The sequence below is a fragment of the Verticillium dahliae genome, genomic scaffold (genome assembly GCF_000150675.1).
Source record: "Verticillium dahliae VdLs.17 supercont1.11 genomic scaffold, whole genome shotgun sequence".
Lineage (NCBI taxonomy): Eukaryota > Fungi > Ascomycota > Sordariomycetes > Glomerellales > Plectosphaerellaceae > Verticillium > Verticillium dahliae.
In genome coordinates this window covers 250,698-262,546 of record NW_009276930.1, presented here as the reverse complement: position 1 = coordinate 262,546, position 11,849 = coordinate 250,698, and the positions used below count along the sequence as shown (strand labels likewise).

General features: G+C 52.5%; 5 protein-coding genes and 1 non-coding gene across 6 annotated transcripts; 3 read left to right on the top strand and 3 right to left on the bottom strand.

Moving 5' to 3' along the window:
• Positions 1-196: 196 nt before the first annotated feature.
• On the top strand, positions 197-1,333 carry VDAG_05718 (uncharacterized protein; the record flags this gene model as incomplete). Its single annotated transcript, XM_009655115.1, has 1 exon — positions 197-1,333. The coding sequence occupies one exon, from the start codon at positions 197-199 to the stop codon at positions 1,331-1,333; it is 1,137 nt and encodes a 378-aa protein (XP_009653410.1).
• Positions 1,334-1,829: 496 nt separating this feature from the next.
• On the bottom strand, positions 1,830-2,502 carry VDAG_05717 (uncharacterized protein; the record flags this gene model as incomplete). The annotated part of the gene is made up of 2 exons (XM_009655114.1): positions 1,830-2,297; positions 2,338-2,502. 2 exons carry the CDS (start codon positions 2,500-2,502, stop codon positions 1,830-1,832), a joined length of 633 nt encoding a protein of 210 aa, XP_009653409.1.
• Positions 2,503-3,479: 977 nt separating this feature from the next.
• On the bottom strand, positions 3,480-4,151 carry VDAG_05716 (uncharacterized protein; the record flags this gene model as incomplete). The annotated part of the gene is made up of 1 exon (XM_009655113.1): positions 3,480-4,151. The coding sequence occupies one exon, from the start codon at positions 4,149-4,151 to the stop codon at positions 3,480-3,482; it is 672 nt and encodes a 223-aa protein (XP_009653408.1).
• Positions 4,152-7,271: 3,120 nt separating this feature from the next.
• VDAG_05715 (uncharacterized protein) lies at positions 7,272-7,976 on the top strand (the record flags this gene model as incomplete). The annotated part of the gene is made up of 1 exon (XM_009655112.1): positions 7,272-7,976. The coding sequence occupies one exon, from the start codon at positions 7,272-7,274 to the stop codon at positions 7,974-7,976; it is 705 nt and encodes a 234-aa protein (XP_009653407.1).
• A 777-nt stretch (positions 7,977-8,753) lies between these two features.
• Positions 8,754-8,850, top strand: VDAG_20166. Its single transcript has one exon. It is a non-coding gene; the product is annotated as a tRNA-Leu (tRNA).
• Positions 8,851-9,227: 377 nt separating this feature from the next.
• On the bottom strand, positions 9,228-11,487 carry VDAG_05714 (pisatin demethylase; the record flags this gene model as incomplete). The annotated part of the gene is made up of 6 exons (XM_009655111.1): positions 9,228-9,842; positions 9,902-10,281; positions 10,392-10,644; positions 10,704-10,837; positions 10,924-11,035; positions 11,470-11,487. 6 exons carry the CDS (start codon positions 11,485-11,487, stop codon positions 9,228-9,230), a joined length of 1,512 nt encoding a protein of 503 aa, XP_009653406.1.
• Positions 11,488-11,849: the final 362 nt, after the last annotated feature.

The window sequence follows — 11,849 nt, the reverse complement described above, 5'->3', positions numbered from 1 at the left end:
CCCTACACCGATGGCTTCCGGTGGGCATCGGTCAAGCGGAACGCGCTTGCCGTGCTACGCGTAGTGGGCAAATGTGACTCCTCCCTCGATCAGTTGGAACGGAGACTTTTCCAATCTCTGCTGCCATCATACAACAATGTGAATTCATGCGCAATGGTCATATTGTACGCTTTTCTCTTGGTACACGATCACGACTATGTCCGCCAATGTTGCGCCAAGCCAACCACATCGATACGATGACCGCCAGGACCGCGTTTCCCGCTGGGCGACACAGCTCGACACGCACTCGTATCTCGTCTTTTTTGCGATATGGGGTACGCTCTCTAGACTTGGTTTGCAGGCCTTGACTCATTACCCTGGAGCTCCCGTCTCATTTGGTGTACTGTGGGCGAACGTTGGTGGCAGCTTCATCTTTGGCTTCCTAGCTGAGGACACGAAGTTGTTCTATTCGCCTGTGGATGCTCCGGTTGACGAGCATGATATGCCCTCACACGAAACATACGCAGCTCCCAAGCCGAAGCTCGCGTCGATGTCTGCTTCTGCAAGAAAGGAGCACATGGCGAGGAAGAAGACCCTTCCGCTCTACGTCGGTCTAACCACCGGCTTCTGCGGTTCATTCACCTCCTTTTCATCCTTTATTCGCGACATGTTCCTGGCTACCTCGAACGACCTCCCGTCTCCAGATCTGTCCACACCCCTGTCAAGGCATGGTGGCTACTCATTCATGGCGCTTCTCGCGGTCCTCGTCACCACAGTAGGCCTCTCGCTGTCTGCTCTCATCGTAGGGAACCATGCAGCCGACGCCCTTCATCCCTTTACGCCGTCACCTTCTCCAGGACTCATACGAAGATATTTAAACCCGCTCAGCATTCTTCTAGGCTGGGGCTCGTGGCTCGGTGCCATCCTGCTGGCTGTCTTCCCTCCACACAAGCATTGGCGCGGCCAAGCCCTCTTCGCCGTTGTTTTTGCGCCTCTCGGGTGCATTCTGCGCTACCATCTCTCCCTTCTCCTTAACCCTCGCAACCCAGTCTTCCCCATCGGCACATTCTCAGCCAACATTTTGGGCACGGCGATCCTGGGCATGGGTTGGGATTTGTTGCATGTACCCCTTGGGGGCCTCGTCGGATGCCAGGTCCTTCTTGGCATTGATGATGGATTCTGCGGATGCTTGTCAACCGTGTCGACGTGGGTGGCCGAGTTGGCTTCCCTGCGGAGGAGGCACGCCTATATCTACGGGTCGGTGAGCGTCGTGTCAGCCTTTGCGCTGATGGTGGCCATCATGGGAGGGATGCGGTGGAGCATTGGTTTCCAACCTCCGATGTGCAAGAACTGAGGTATAGGTGGGTGAAGCCCCGCGTGTTCGAAAACCCCTGCGACGGAAAGTCACTATGGGCTGGCCATGCAGAATACCGCCTCCATCAGCATGTTTCGGCTCATTGCAGGCGGGTTGGCTCCTGACCGCGGATTGCCGTCGAACACCGGGTATAGCTTATCAGCTCTATGCTGCTGTCGAAAACCCCGGGGATGCGGTTGGAACAGAGCCCGTATTGACAGGCAGCCCGGAGAGGTTCACAGGAGTTCAAGCAGGCCAGACGCTACAGCCAGACCACGAGCGGCCTGGAGTCATGAGCAGCAAATTTTACACATGCGTTCACATTGAATTTGAGCAAGGGATCTCGAAACGTGCGGCATCTCGCCACATTTCAAATCGATCCGTATCAGCAAAATGAAACATCGGACTTGATTGACTATACCGATCAGAAAGAGAGTGAGGACCGACAAAAGTCTCAGGGCTCCTGCGAGGCCGCGTAAAATCAGAAAATTCACACCTAGCACTTGTACCATTCAATGTGCACCTGCTGTTGCAGCGACACGGTCGCGTCGTCGTTCGTAATCATGCCAAACGCCTCCGGCTTCTCACTGTTGAGCGCGATGCGGTTGTTCACGTTGAGCGTGGCCTGCGACCCCCCGCACGGAGACCGCACGACGTCGCCGGCGGGCACAATATCCTGCTTGGTGTAGACCTGGCCGGCGGCCCAGGGCCCGCCGCCGCGGATGCTCGTCTGCGTCGTCGACGTCTTGGCGGCGTCGGCGCTGAAGTAGTAGGTCGAGAAGAAGTTGCCCGTGACGCCCGGGTCGAGGAGGGCGAAGCCGTGGTAGACGCTGTCCACGACGGCGAAGCTGAAGCCGGCGGGGTACTGCAGGTTGAGGTGGAGCTGGCAGTTCTTGGAGCGCTCGGTGTAGGAGGTGCCGGGGCCTATGTAGGTCTGGAACTGATCGAACCCAAAGGTGATGACCTGGACCATATGAGTATGTGTTTCATAATGGGGGTTTGACATAGCGGGGACTTGCCGTCTTGTCGCCCGACACTACGGACGTCACGGTTCCCTGCGGGCAGCCATTGCCAGAATGAGACGCCTTGCTGATGGTGATCTTAGCCTTGTCCAGGGCCTCAGTGGCGAGGACCAAGGTGGGGAGGTAGAAGAGGGTAGAGACGCGCATGGCGAAGGTGAAATCAGGGGTATCGAGGGAGGCGCTTTCGGTTAGATCTGAGAACCTGATGAAGGGGGCTGTCCCTCTTTACGAATGTGGAGAGCGATCGACATGACCAGGGATTTTATACTCGGGAGACCCTTACTATCGGGAGAAGCATGCGTGCGTATACGACGTCCCTGAAAGGCAGGTTCGTGGTGTGATGAAGCGCTGTACAGATTAGGACGTGCCTTTCGAGCTGGGAATCGCGTCAGGCAGACCCCGAAAAGCGGGCGCCAAAGAATGGATGTTGAAGGTATCACTGGCAAAAACAATCGTCCATTGATACGGCGGATGTAGTGCTAGCCAAGACGTGCAAAGTGCCAGCTGGAAGAAGCCCCCGTATGTATTCATCCAAATGAGCCGCGATACAACGCTGATGTACCACTCGCCTAGATGGAACCATTCGCAGTGCTGGAACCAGCGGTTGGCGACGGGCAAATAGGCAAAACCCCATCTGGAGAGGAATTTTCAAATGAGGGGGCATGTGAGAATGGTCGGTGGGCTTGCATTTGACCCAAGAAACACAGTCGAATTTCGAATTAATCATGCCGAAATGGGCTTGCGCGGGGGCACTGGGATGCTGTGCTGAATGCAACATGGAAGTTGCGCTGGTATCACATGCTTATAGTTTATCAGACGTGGTACCAGTAGCTGGGACGCAGGGTCTGAACAGGACCCTTCTGATCCAGAAAGGAACGGCAGCGCAACGTGTTTGTTCCCAAAGTCGCGAGGCCCAGAGTAATCGAGGAGGAGTAAAAGACCGATGGTAGACATGACCCAAGTAGCAGACAGAAAGCTGGGAAGAAATGTCCCCGACAATGCCAGTACAGTCGCATGGGCAATCGGTACCTTCGACAACCAAACGGAAAAAAAAGACTTATCTCCCAATTTTCTAATCAACATGATAGTCTTTCTTTGGCGAATGCTTGAGGGAAGAATGTGCTTCATAGTGGCTTGTGATCAGCTAGCAGCGCAACGTATTCGTCAATTTTACGCCGCCTCGTCTCCGGCCTCCTCGTAGTTTCAATGCGCCAGAGAAATTGATACCGCTGCGTTTTGTTCAATGCCTCAAAGAACGACTTTGCCGAACTGTTCTTGAGCAGCGCCGCTTGAAAGTCCGCTGGCACCTGTATGCTGCTCGGCCCGGCGTAGGCGCGCTCCCATCGCCCATCTGCCTTCGCGGCGTCAATCTCAGCCTGCCCCGGCGCCCGCATTCGGCCCTCCTGGATGAGGACGGCCACCTTGTCGACGTTACGCTTGGACCACATGCTGTTCTTCCGCCGCGGGGTGAAGCGCTGGAGAAAGTGCTCAGCGTCGTGGGTCTTGCGCTGGCCGTCGATCCAACCGTAACACAAGGCGGCGTCGAGAGCCTGATCATACGTGACGGTCGGTTTGGCGGCCGCCTTCTTGGCGATCTGCAGCCAGACGCCAGTGAGGTCCTGGGGGTTCGCGGCGAGCCATGTTTCCCACGCGACGGCGGTGTCGAAGAGGCGGATAGGTGGAGACTGAGGCGCTGCGGCGATCTTGGCCGCGCGTGGGCCTGAGGTGACCTTCTTCGTGACGGGCTCCGTCAGCTTGGACAGGGCGGCGGTTGTGGATCGCGTTCGTCGAGACATTGGGCATCATCAGCTCCTTCACACGGGAATTCGCGTGAGGCCAAGTCTGGCGCGCACCCTCGGAAAAGAGATGGTTGGCGGGTTGCTGACAGCTTACCCCAACCACAAATGAGCTCTCATGTGACCATGATCGGATAAGATAAGCCTACATTCGACGACTGAGATGACTGGGTACGCGCGGACTTGGGCAATTACTGAGTCGCTCATCAGGTGCACACGAAGCATTCGAATCAGTAATCCCGGATTGCGCACGTTACAGTTCGCCCGAAGATGGATCCCCGATGCTTTCTGCAATTGGGGCGCATCAAATTTACTGACTGACGACGTTACTTAGGTGTTTACGTCTGTCGGACTGATCCCCGAGCCAAGGTCGTCTAGGATGCGACATGACAAGAGCCAATGTTGAGAATGTCGAGGACATGCTCATTAGCGTCAATAGACTGCATCGTCTGACTCGATCAGGCAAGCCAGTCGGCGTTGTTGTGGTGCCATTCTAGAGCATAAACGTGGCTATGCCATTTTCGATGTTACAGAGAAGACCGAGGGCCCAGGATCAAAGCGAAAGCGAACGTCGGAGCCCGGAGTGGGAGCCGTTGACAGGGGTTCTGTTCGCCGTCTTCGTGAACAACCTCATTGATTCAGCCAGGGGGTTGACAACGCCGAGAAGCCACTTGTCTTTATCCTCTGTGATTCTCTTTACTGTTCATTGAGTGTTGACGGCTGACAATGTGGAATGGAAACACCATTTTCGAGAGATATTGTGGACTCGGTGCACGCTGAAAATACCCACGAAGCTTTGTGCTGATGGTTGAGATCGACCGATGTAGATTGAACACTGTCGTAAATGAATCTGGCGGCTACATTCATTGAAAGATTCTCAGATCCAATAGTATTTCTTTGATTCAATCATGGGCAAAACAATCGCCAGGTATGGATGCTAACCCTACTGACGGATGTTGCGTAATCTCTTGGTCGGCCTCATCTCGTGCGAAACGTCCATCCAGGTTCTAACTTGAATGGGCCTTGACAATAAACAGAAACCAATAGGTTCAAGCTCTTGATGCTGCACACCACACCCTTGCGGCAAAGTTAAACCTCAAAGTCGCTGCCGCGTACCACTTGATCATAAATCGAGAGTAGATGGGCCGAGGCTTTATTATGCGTGTAAGACTCAGTGTCCGTTATGGGTGGTCGAGTAGCCCCTGCAGCTGATCGTGAGAGAACCGCCTGCCGGCTCAGTTGCTTGCCTTTGATACCAATAGATTAGCCACGAGATTCGGCGCTGATGACGAAGCCGCTTTCTTGACCTTCCTTGTTACTAAAAGTTTGGTTGCCAGAAGACGACTCAGGTCTGACATCTTGAAGTGCTGATTCGTGTCGGCTTCGGCATGTCAACAGGTTGTCGCCGACCTAGCTGGTGTGTCCTCGTCGACGTGGGGAAACCCCACGCGAAATGGTCACTTAAATTGTTCCCGAGGCACCATCAACATTTGAATGATATCACCCAAGTCTAGTCCGGGACATGGACAAAGCCCGGCTGTATATTCCAGCCCTTCAGCATGCTGAGAAGCTCACACCAATTTCCACTCCGTCAAAACGGCACCGAAGTTGGGGGTCATGGTCTGCGGCTGTCGGCATCCGGATAGGACGGCGACGACCTAGGGTAGTGAAGATGCCTTTTTCTTACTTTGAGGTATCGAGTTGCCAGCTTCCTTTACAAGCTCGCTGGTAGAGTGTATCATTTTTCTTAGATGTACAAAGTCAAATTTATGGGTGTTCCTCAACAACGATACCATTCGCGTTTTGTGCCCCTCGGCACTTGCCGTCAAGTGCAGGAGGCTCCTGTTGCTCCCTCCAAGAGGTGGGCTCGGATTGTCCTGCAGCGAGACCCAAGTTAAGTTCTTCCTGGTTAGTCGCTTGCTCCGTATCTCACCCGCCGTTCCGAGTCAAATTTCAAGTTGCATGTGATTAATGATGGCTGGTACTGGGACAAAAGGTTTTATCAAGCTCAGGGTGTTCTATTAGACCATCATGAAGCCTCCGTCCACCCCCCAGCGAATAGTTCTCTAGCCGGGGCAGAACGGCCGTGTTGAAGGAGTTTCCAAATACAGGAAAGTTGACTCGGCCGGTGTGAGCTCTCAAAACCCAGTAGGGATAAGGCTCGCTTGAGCTGTGCGAGTTATTGATAACTCATTCTTGAACAATGGCCTAAAAGTGTCATCATCCTTCGGAGCTCAGCAGTTTCCAGCTTGCTGCAGGTCAGGTCGAAGTTTTCCGAGAGGAAGATTAAGGATCTCCGTGGTAGGGATACTACCGTACTGCAGCTCGGCCTGACATACCCCGAAAAGGTATCATGTATGCCTTACTCGCTCATTGGAAAGTCAGATATCACAGCAATAGCGGTAAGACCGAGTAAGCATCGGCTGACAACACTATCGAAAAAATGTGAGCCAAGATGGTGCTCACGTCGCGTCTTTTACAGTCTTCTCAGAGTCTCTGTGCTGAACATTTTATCCTATTCATGAAGGTTGACGATAGTAACAGGTCTAGTTGAGATACGAAGATTAAACAACAACCGGGAGAACCTGGGTGAAGGTCCATCTCGTTGACCCCCACGACGACCACTGAGAACTCGGTGTAACTGTCACCCACACACCCTCCGTTGGGGTTTAGTCTGCCACCCAGCTTGATAGTAGGTTTTCGTGTTTGACAGAGAAAGGATAGGGGAAAAGACGTGATCCGCCAGTGGCACGTCTTTGCGTGCCCACAAAATCATGCTGTAGGATGATGGGATGCCTGATTCGCGCCGTGCTCTCGTTGCATTAAGACGGCACGTGTTAGGTTGTCTGTAGGTGACCTACGACAGGGGGCACGACAGGGCTCGTGGTGCTGCAAGGAACAGCAGGCTTTCGACGAATGCGTGTCTCGAGACGTCTACCGAAGGCCATTGTCTGGTATATAAAAGGCGACACAACTAACTTGCTGTTCTGGGTCATGCTGTATCCTACATCATTCTCCTCTCGCAATAGTTCTTCATCATTAACTACTCGCTCAACCAAAGAGACGTAAGTTCAAGCACTGGTCGTTAAGTCGTTGCAAAATTGACCATTTAGAAAGATCATGAAGCTCATCACGGCGGCACTTGTATTTGGTGCACTGGCTCCGTCTATTGATGCTGCTAAAATCCATGTTTCCACCAGCGATCGCTTGATCGAAGTCGGCAACCTTGACCTTTTCGCGACAACCTGGAAGGCAATCTATGAGGATCCCACCAATTTGCACCAAGTCTCAATCAAGGACGAAGAATTTTCAACTCAGAGCAAGCGTTGCAACTTCGACAATGGCCCGGACCACAAAGTCACCGTATCAATTATCGGCAAGTGGAATGATGTCGACGGCAAGCACCTTCAAGTCCGAGACGCCATGGTCGAAGCTGCTTGGGAAACAGTCAAGAGAATCGCCGAAAAACACCAATATGAAGTTTACGTGGATTGCTGCGCCGACACTATTGCCGTGAACTGCAACAAATTTGGCGCGGCATGCTCGGATCGTGTTTGCAAATGTCCTGGAGAGGGAAGGTCCGCGAAATGCAACAAACTCCGACACGGACACCAAGTACCTGCGCTTATCTACGTCACTGCCGACACTGACGGATCGAACACCCAAAACAACGAGATTTTGATTGAGTTTTCGTCTGAAGCCGCGGAGAACAGGGGAGGTTGCGGCGCTATTGACGACGTCATTCAAGTTTTCAAGGGCTGGCTTTTCCCTCCCCTGATTGCAGAGGTTGTTGGAAAGGGTATTGAGCTTGGCTGTGGCAAATAAGCTTCTCGCCAGGCTTGACCAAGGATAAATGATTGATCCAGCGGGTAAAGCAGATCTCCTACGGATGCTACACATGTGTCCATCTGAAGGCCATGATGCACCCAGGTCCCCCACAGTCCTCATGACGTCCAGCGCTGCTAGGCTTTGAGGCAGCTTTCTTTTCTCCAAAGTAATCTTAGTACTATTCTGCTTCTTACCTTCTTACCTAGGTAGCTTACGAGTCCCTTCCTTAGAGCCAGAGCATGACCAGATTGGAACGGGGCTCGCTAGGTTGATAGACATATGACGAAGTCCAAGGTTCTTCTCTACCTTGGTCTATAATCTTGGTCAACATTCAAATGTTTGTCAAGAAGCTCAGGCTACAATTTAAACCTAGGCTTTGTGTGCGTCGACGTTCATGGCACTTCGTGCCTTGTTTTGAGCAATGAACGTGAGGAGACCTCACTCGTTCGTACAGGAGTTAACATAGTCATCAATGAAATTCGCGTGCTAGTTCTGAGCCACGACAATAATCTTTACTGCCAATTATGTGGTGCTAGATCTGCCGACCCTCTCTAAGAAGTGATCGCGACCAGACATGCTCAGCTCTAGCACAAGAGAACTCCGCCAGCATTCATTGGCACGTTGGCCAAGGCCGGCGCTCTGAAATAACCTTCCATGAGACAGCTCATGGAGCCATTGCCGCATCCTACAAGGCAAGACACGAGATGAAGCCCTCGTCGCGCCCCGCAACCTACCCCATGAACCCACCCGTCAGCGGCGCCTTCAACAATCACCGGTGAGGTGGCCGAGTTGGTTATGGCGCCAGGTTAAGGTCTCCTTAACAGATTTCCTGGTGGGGCAACCCGCGCGAGTTCGAGTCTCGTCCTCATCAGATTCCTTTTTGACGTTCGGTCACTCGAATTGTTTCTTACGGCTGTCGTGGGAAAAGATGTTTTAGTGGACTGAAAAAAGAAAACGTCAGGGCGGGATGCTAGATCACGCACGATTAGGTAAGTCGACAACTGTCATTAATGCCACCAGTGTCAGTACCCACATGGTAAATCTTTTCCGTATATCAGTATAAACGAGATGCTTGATCGTTCATGACCTAATCTGGGAACTAAATATCGGGCTGACTGCACTAAATGTATGTTTCAAGGGAAAGCGGGCTGATCTTTGGGATTCGTCGTGTTTCGGTTTCTGCTCCTGGTCCTCTGGATTACCGAACTCGGAGTGGGCTTGGGATTTACCCTGCTTTCATGATCCTGATCAAGGCCTTCGCCTCATCCTGACCCGCAAACCTTCTTGTCGTGGGAACCAACTGCAAATGACCTTCCAGTCTGCCTTTTCCGACAACTCAATGTCGTACAGCGTGATGAGCGTAGCCAAAACCTTGTAAGACTGGAACAACCCCAGGTTCTTACCGATGCAGCTTCTGCTTCCGCCCCCAAATGACAAGTCCGCCTTGTTCATCAGGGTCAGGCGTGACTGGAAGGACTCTTCCGTCTCACCTCCAGCCTCGTCCCTCAACCAGCGCTCTGGCCGGAACGCGTCGGCACCAACGCCAAAGACCGATTGATTTCGATTCGTAATGTAGGGGCTCACCCCGATGATAGTTCCCCCCGGCAGATAGTCGCCGTTGGGTAGCGTAAACCCGCCAGCCGGAACGTAGCGTTCCATGGACATAGAGACGCCTGGCAGAATGCGGAGCGCTTCGCGAACGACAGCATCGACGTAAGGAATGGCGCGGACTTCTTTGTATGCCGGTGGAACCATTCCGCGCTCTCGGAAACGCTTCGAACGAATTTCATCGTTGAGCCGAGACCAGACTTTGGGATTGCTGAGGGAGAAGTACAGAGCGCTTCGGATGGTGATCGCAGTAGTCTGGACGAGCAAGTCAGACATTATTGGGAAGATCAACGTTGGCAAAATAATTGACTTACATCGCTTCCTGCGATCATATTGACCATAAGCCAGGAAATGATCTGCGGGTCACTGACGTTTTCAGGGTCGTCGTTCTTGGCGGCAATGAAGCGATCGAGAAAGTCGGGAATGTCGGGGTTGTGGTATTCCTTGTCTGCACCAGTGTAGCGGTCTTGTAGGCGCTGAATCGAGATGCCAGTGGAAGTATTGAATCCGGGAGGCCCGACACGGTAAACGGGATTCTTGTCGAAAACTCGGTCGAGGAACGGCATGGCCCCGATCACGACAAAGTAGTCCTGTGCTTTGTCGGCAGCATGGAGGACGCCATCGAAATCGAAGCCTTTATCCAGATAGCCGAACGGCTTGGAGAAAGTCACAGCACCAGTCACATCCCAGGTATCTGGATTTGATCAGTACTCGGAATTAATACAAGGCGTCGCTCAATTCGGTCGCGGGGGAGAGAAAAGAAGGCGAACCTTGCTCGTAGGATCTATGGCAGGGTTTACTTACAGAATAGAATCCACTGACCAAGGTCAAACTCCCGCTTGTCGTCTGGAACATTGATGAACCGTCTCTCCAGGTCTTGGCAGAACTTCTTGATGACTGAGTCAATATGAGGCTCGAGCGCGGCAGTAGCAGAAGGGGAGTAGAATTTGGCAATTGGCTTCCTCTCCTTTGCGTGCTGTTTTGGATTGGTCTGGCTGAATAGGTTGAGGACGATCTGATTGTTGACAAGCGCGCTACTTCCATGGTACCACGGAGTCTACGTTGACAATGAGTTAGCATCGTATTGGCAAAGTTGCCTTCCAGTGACTGACTGACCTTAAGCCAATTCCCCTTGGTGCTGAACACCGTCTGGATAATCTCTGGTATGTCGACATCAATGATGTATGGCGTGATCCGAACAATAGGACCGTACTTGTTGTGTAGTCTCTCCAACTGTAGCTGAGAGTTACCTGTCCAGTTCCAGTACATGTACCAGAGCCTGGTCCATCCTGGAGACCGATTGGGAAGTTAACATCAACGCTTATGGGCTTCTTACCTGACCGGTCTTTGATTGGAGGTGCGTAACTCACGTCCAAAAAATGGTCCTGGGTACTTTCTGAGGGGCGAATAAAGCTCCTCATACAAACACCACAGTAAAAAGGTGGCAGCTGGTATCAAAAAGAGTATCGGAAACGGCGACTTCTCTGTCACTATTCCTGTTGCTGGAGGAGCTCTTTCGAGTCCAAGGCTACTGGAGTCGTCCGCCATCTTCAAGTAGCTTGACCGAACAGGTGGTGGACCGGTCAGTAGCAAATATCGAGGGACAAGTAGTGCGACAGCGGCTTCGGTAAGAAAGAGAGATCCCCGCAGTATAAGTTTACTGGGTGGCACCAAAGATCCAGAATGGTGGATAAACTGGAACGTTGGTATAGGAAGGCCGTCGCGGGGAATAGGCGCACACAACAGGGATCGGAACATGGGGCGATGCCGCCCGGTCTTGGGATTTTCTGCCACGGCCAACGTGATGCACATCGATCAGGGGTATATCAACCAACACTGCACAACGAAAGCTCGGCATCCCACTTTTCTCCACCACTCTCACCTTCCAAAAGCGTTGCATTGTGAATTATCAGGCCCCTCTCAGTTGGTCTCGTCTTCCGGTCAACCAGTGAAGAATGGACGATAAGACCAGAGGCAATACCCAGAAACCCTTGACACATAGCCGGGGGGGGTTCTGTGTAATACGAACTTCTGAACAAAGCCCCCTAAATAGATATCTGTTGAACCCCATGCAGAAATCTACAGCACAGATTTTTAATCTTGGCTTTAGACTCAGCTAGAAGCTCATATCCGAGTTAAGGAGACGATCAACAGAATAGATGAGCCAGCGACCGAGTATGGAAGTATGAAGCCACTGCTATTATGAAAGTGGAAAAGTTTCACAAACACGGTCCAGGATAAGCGCGAGACGCGCGAACGTCT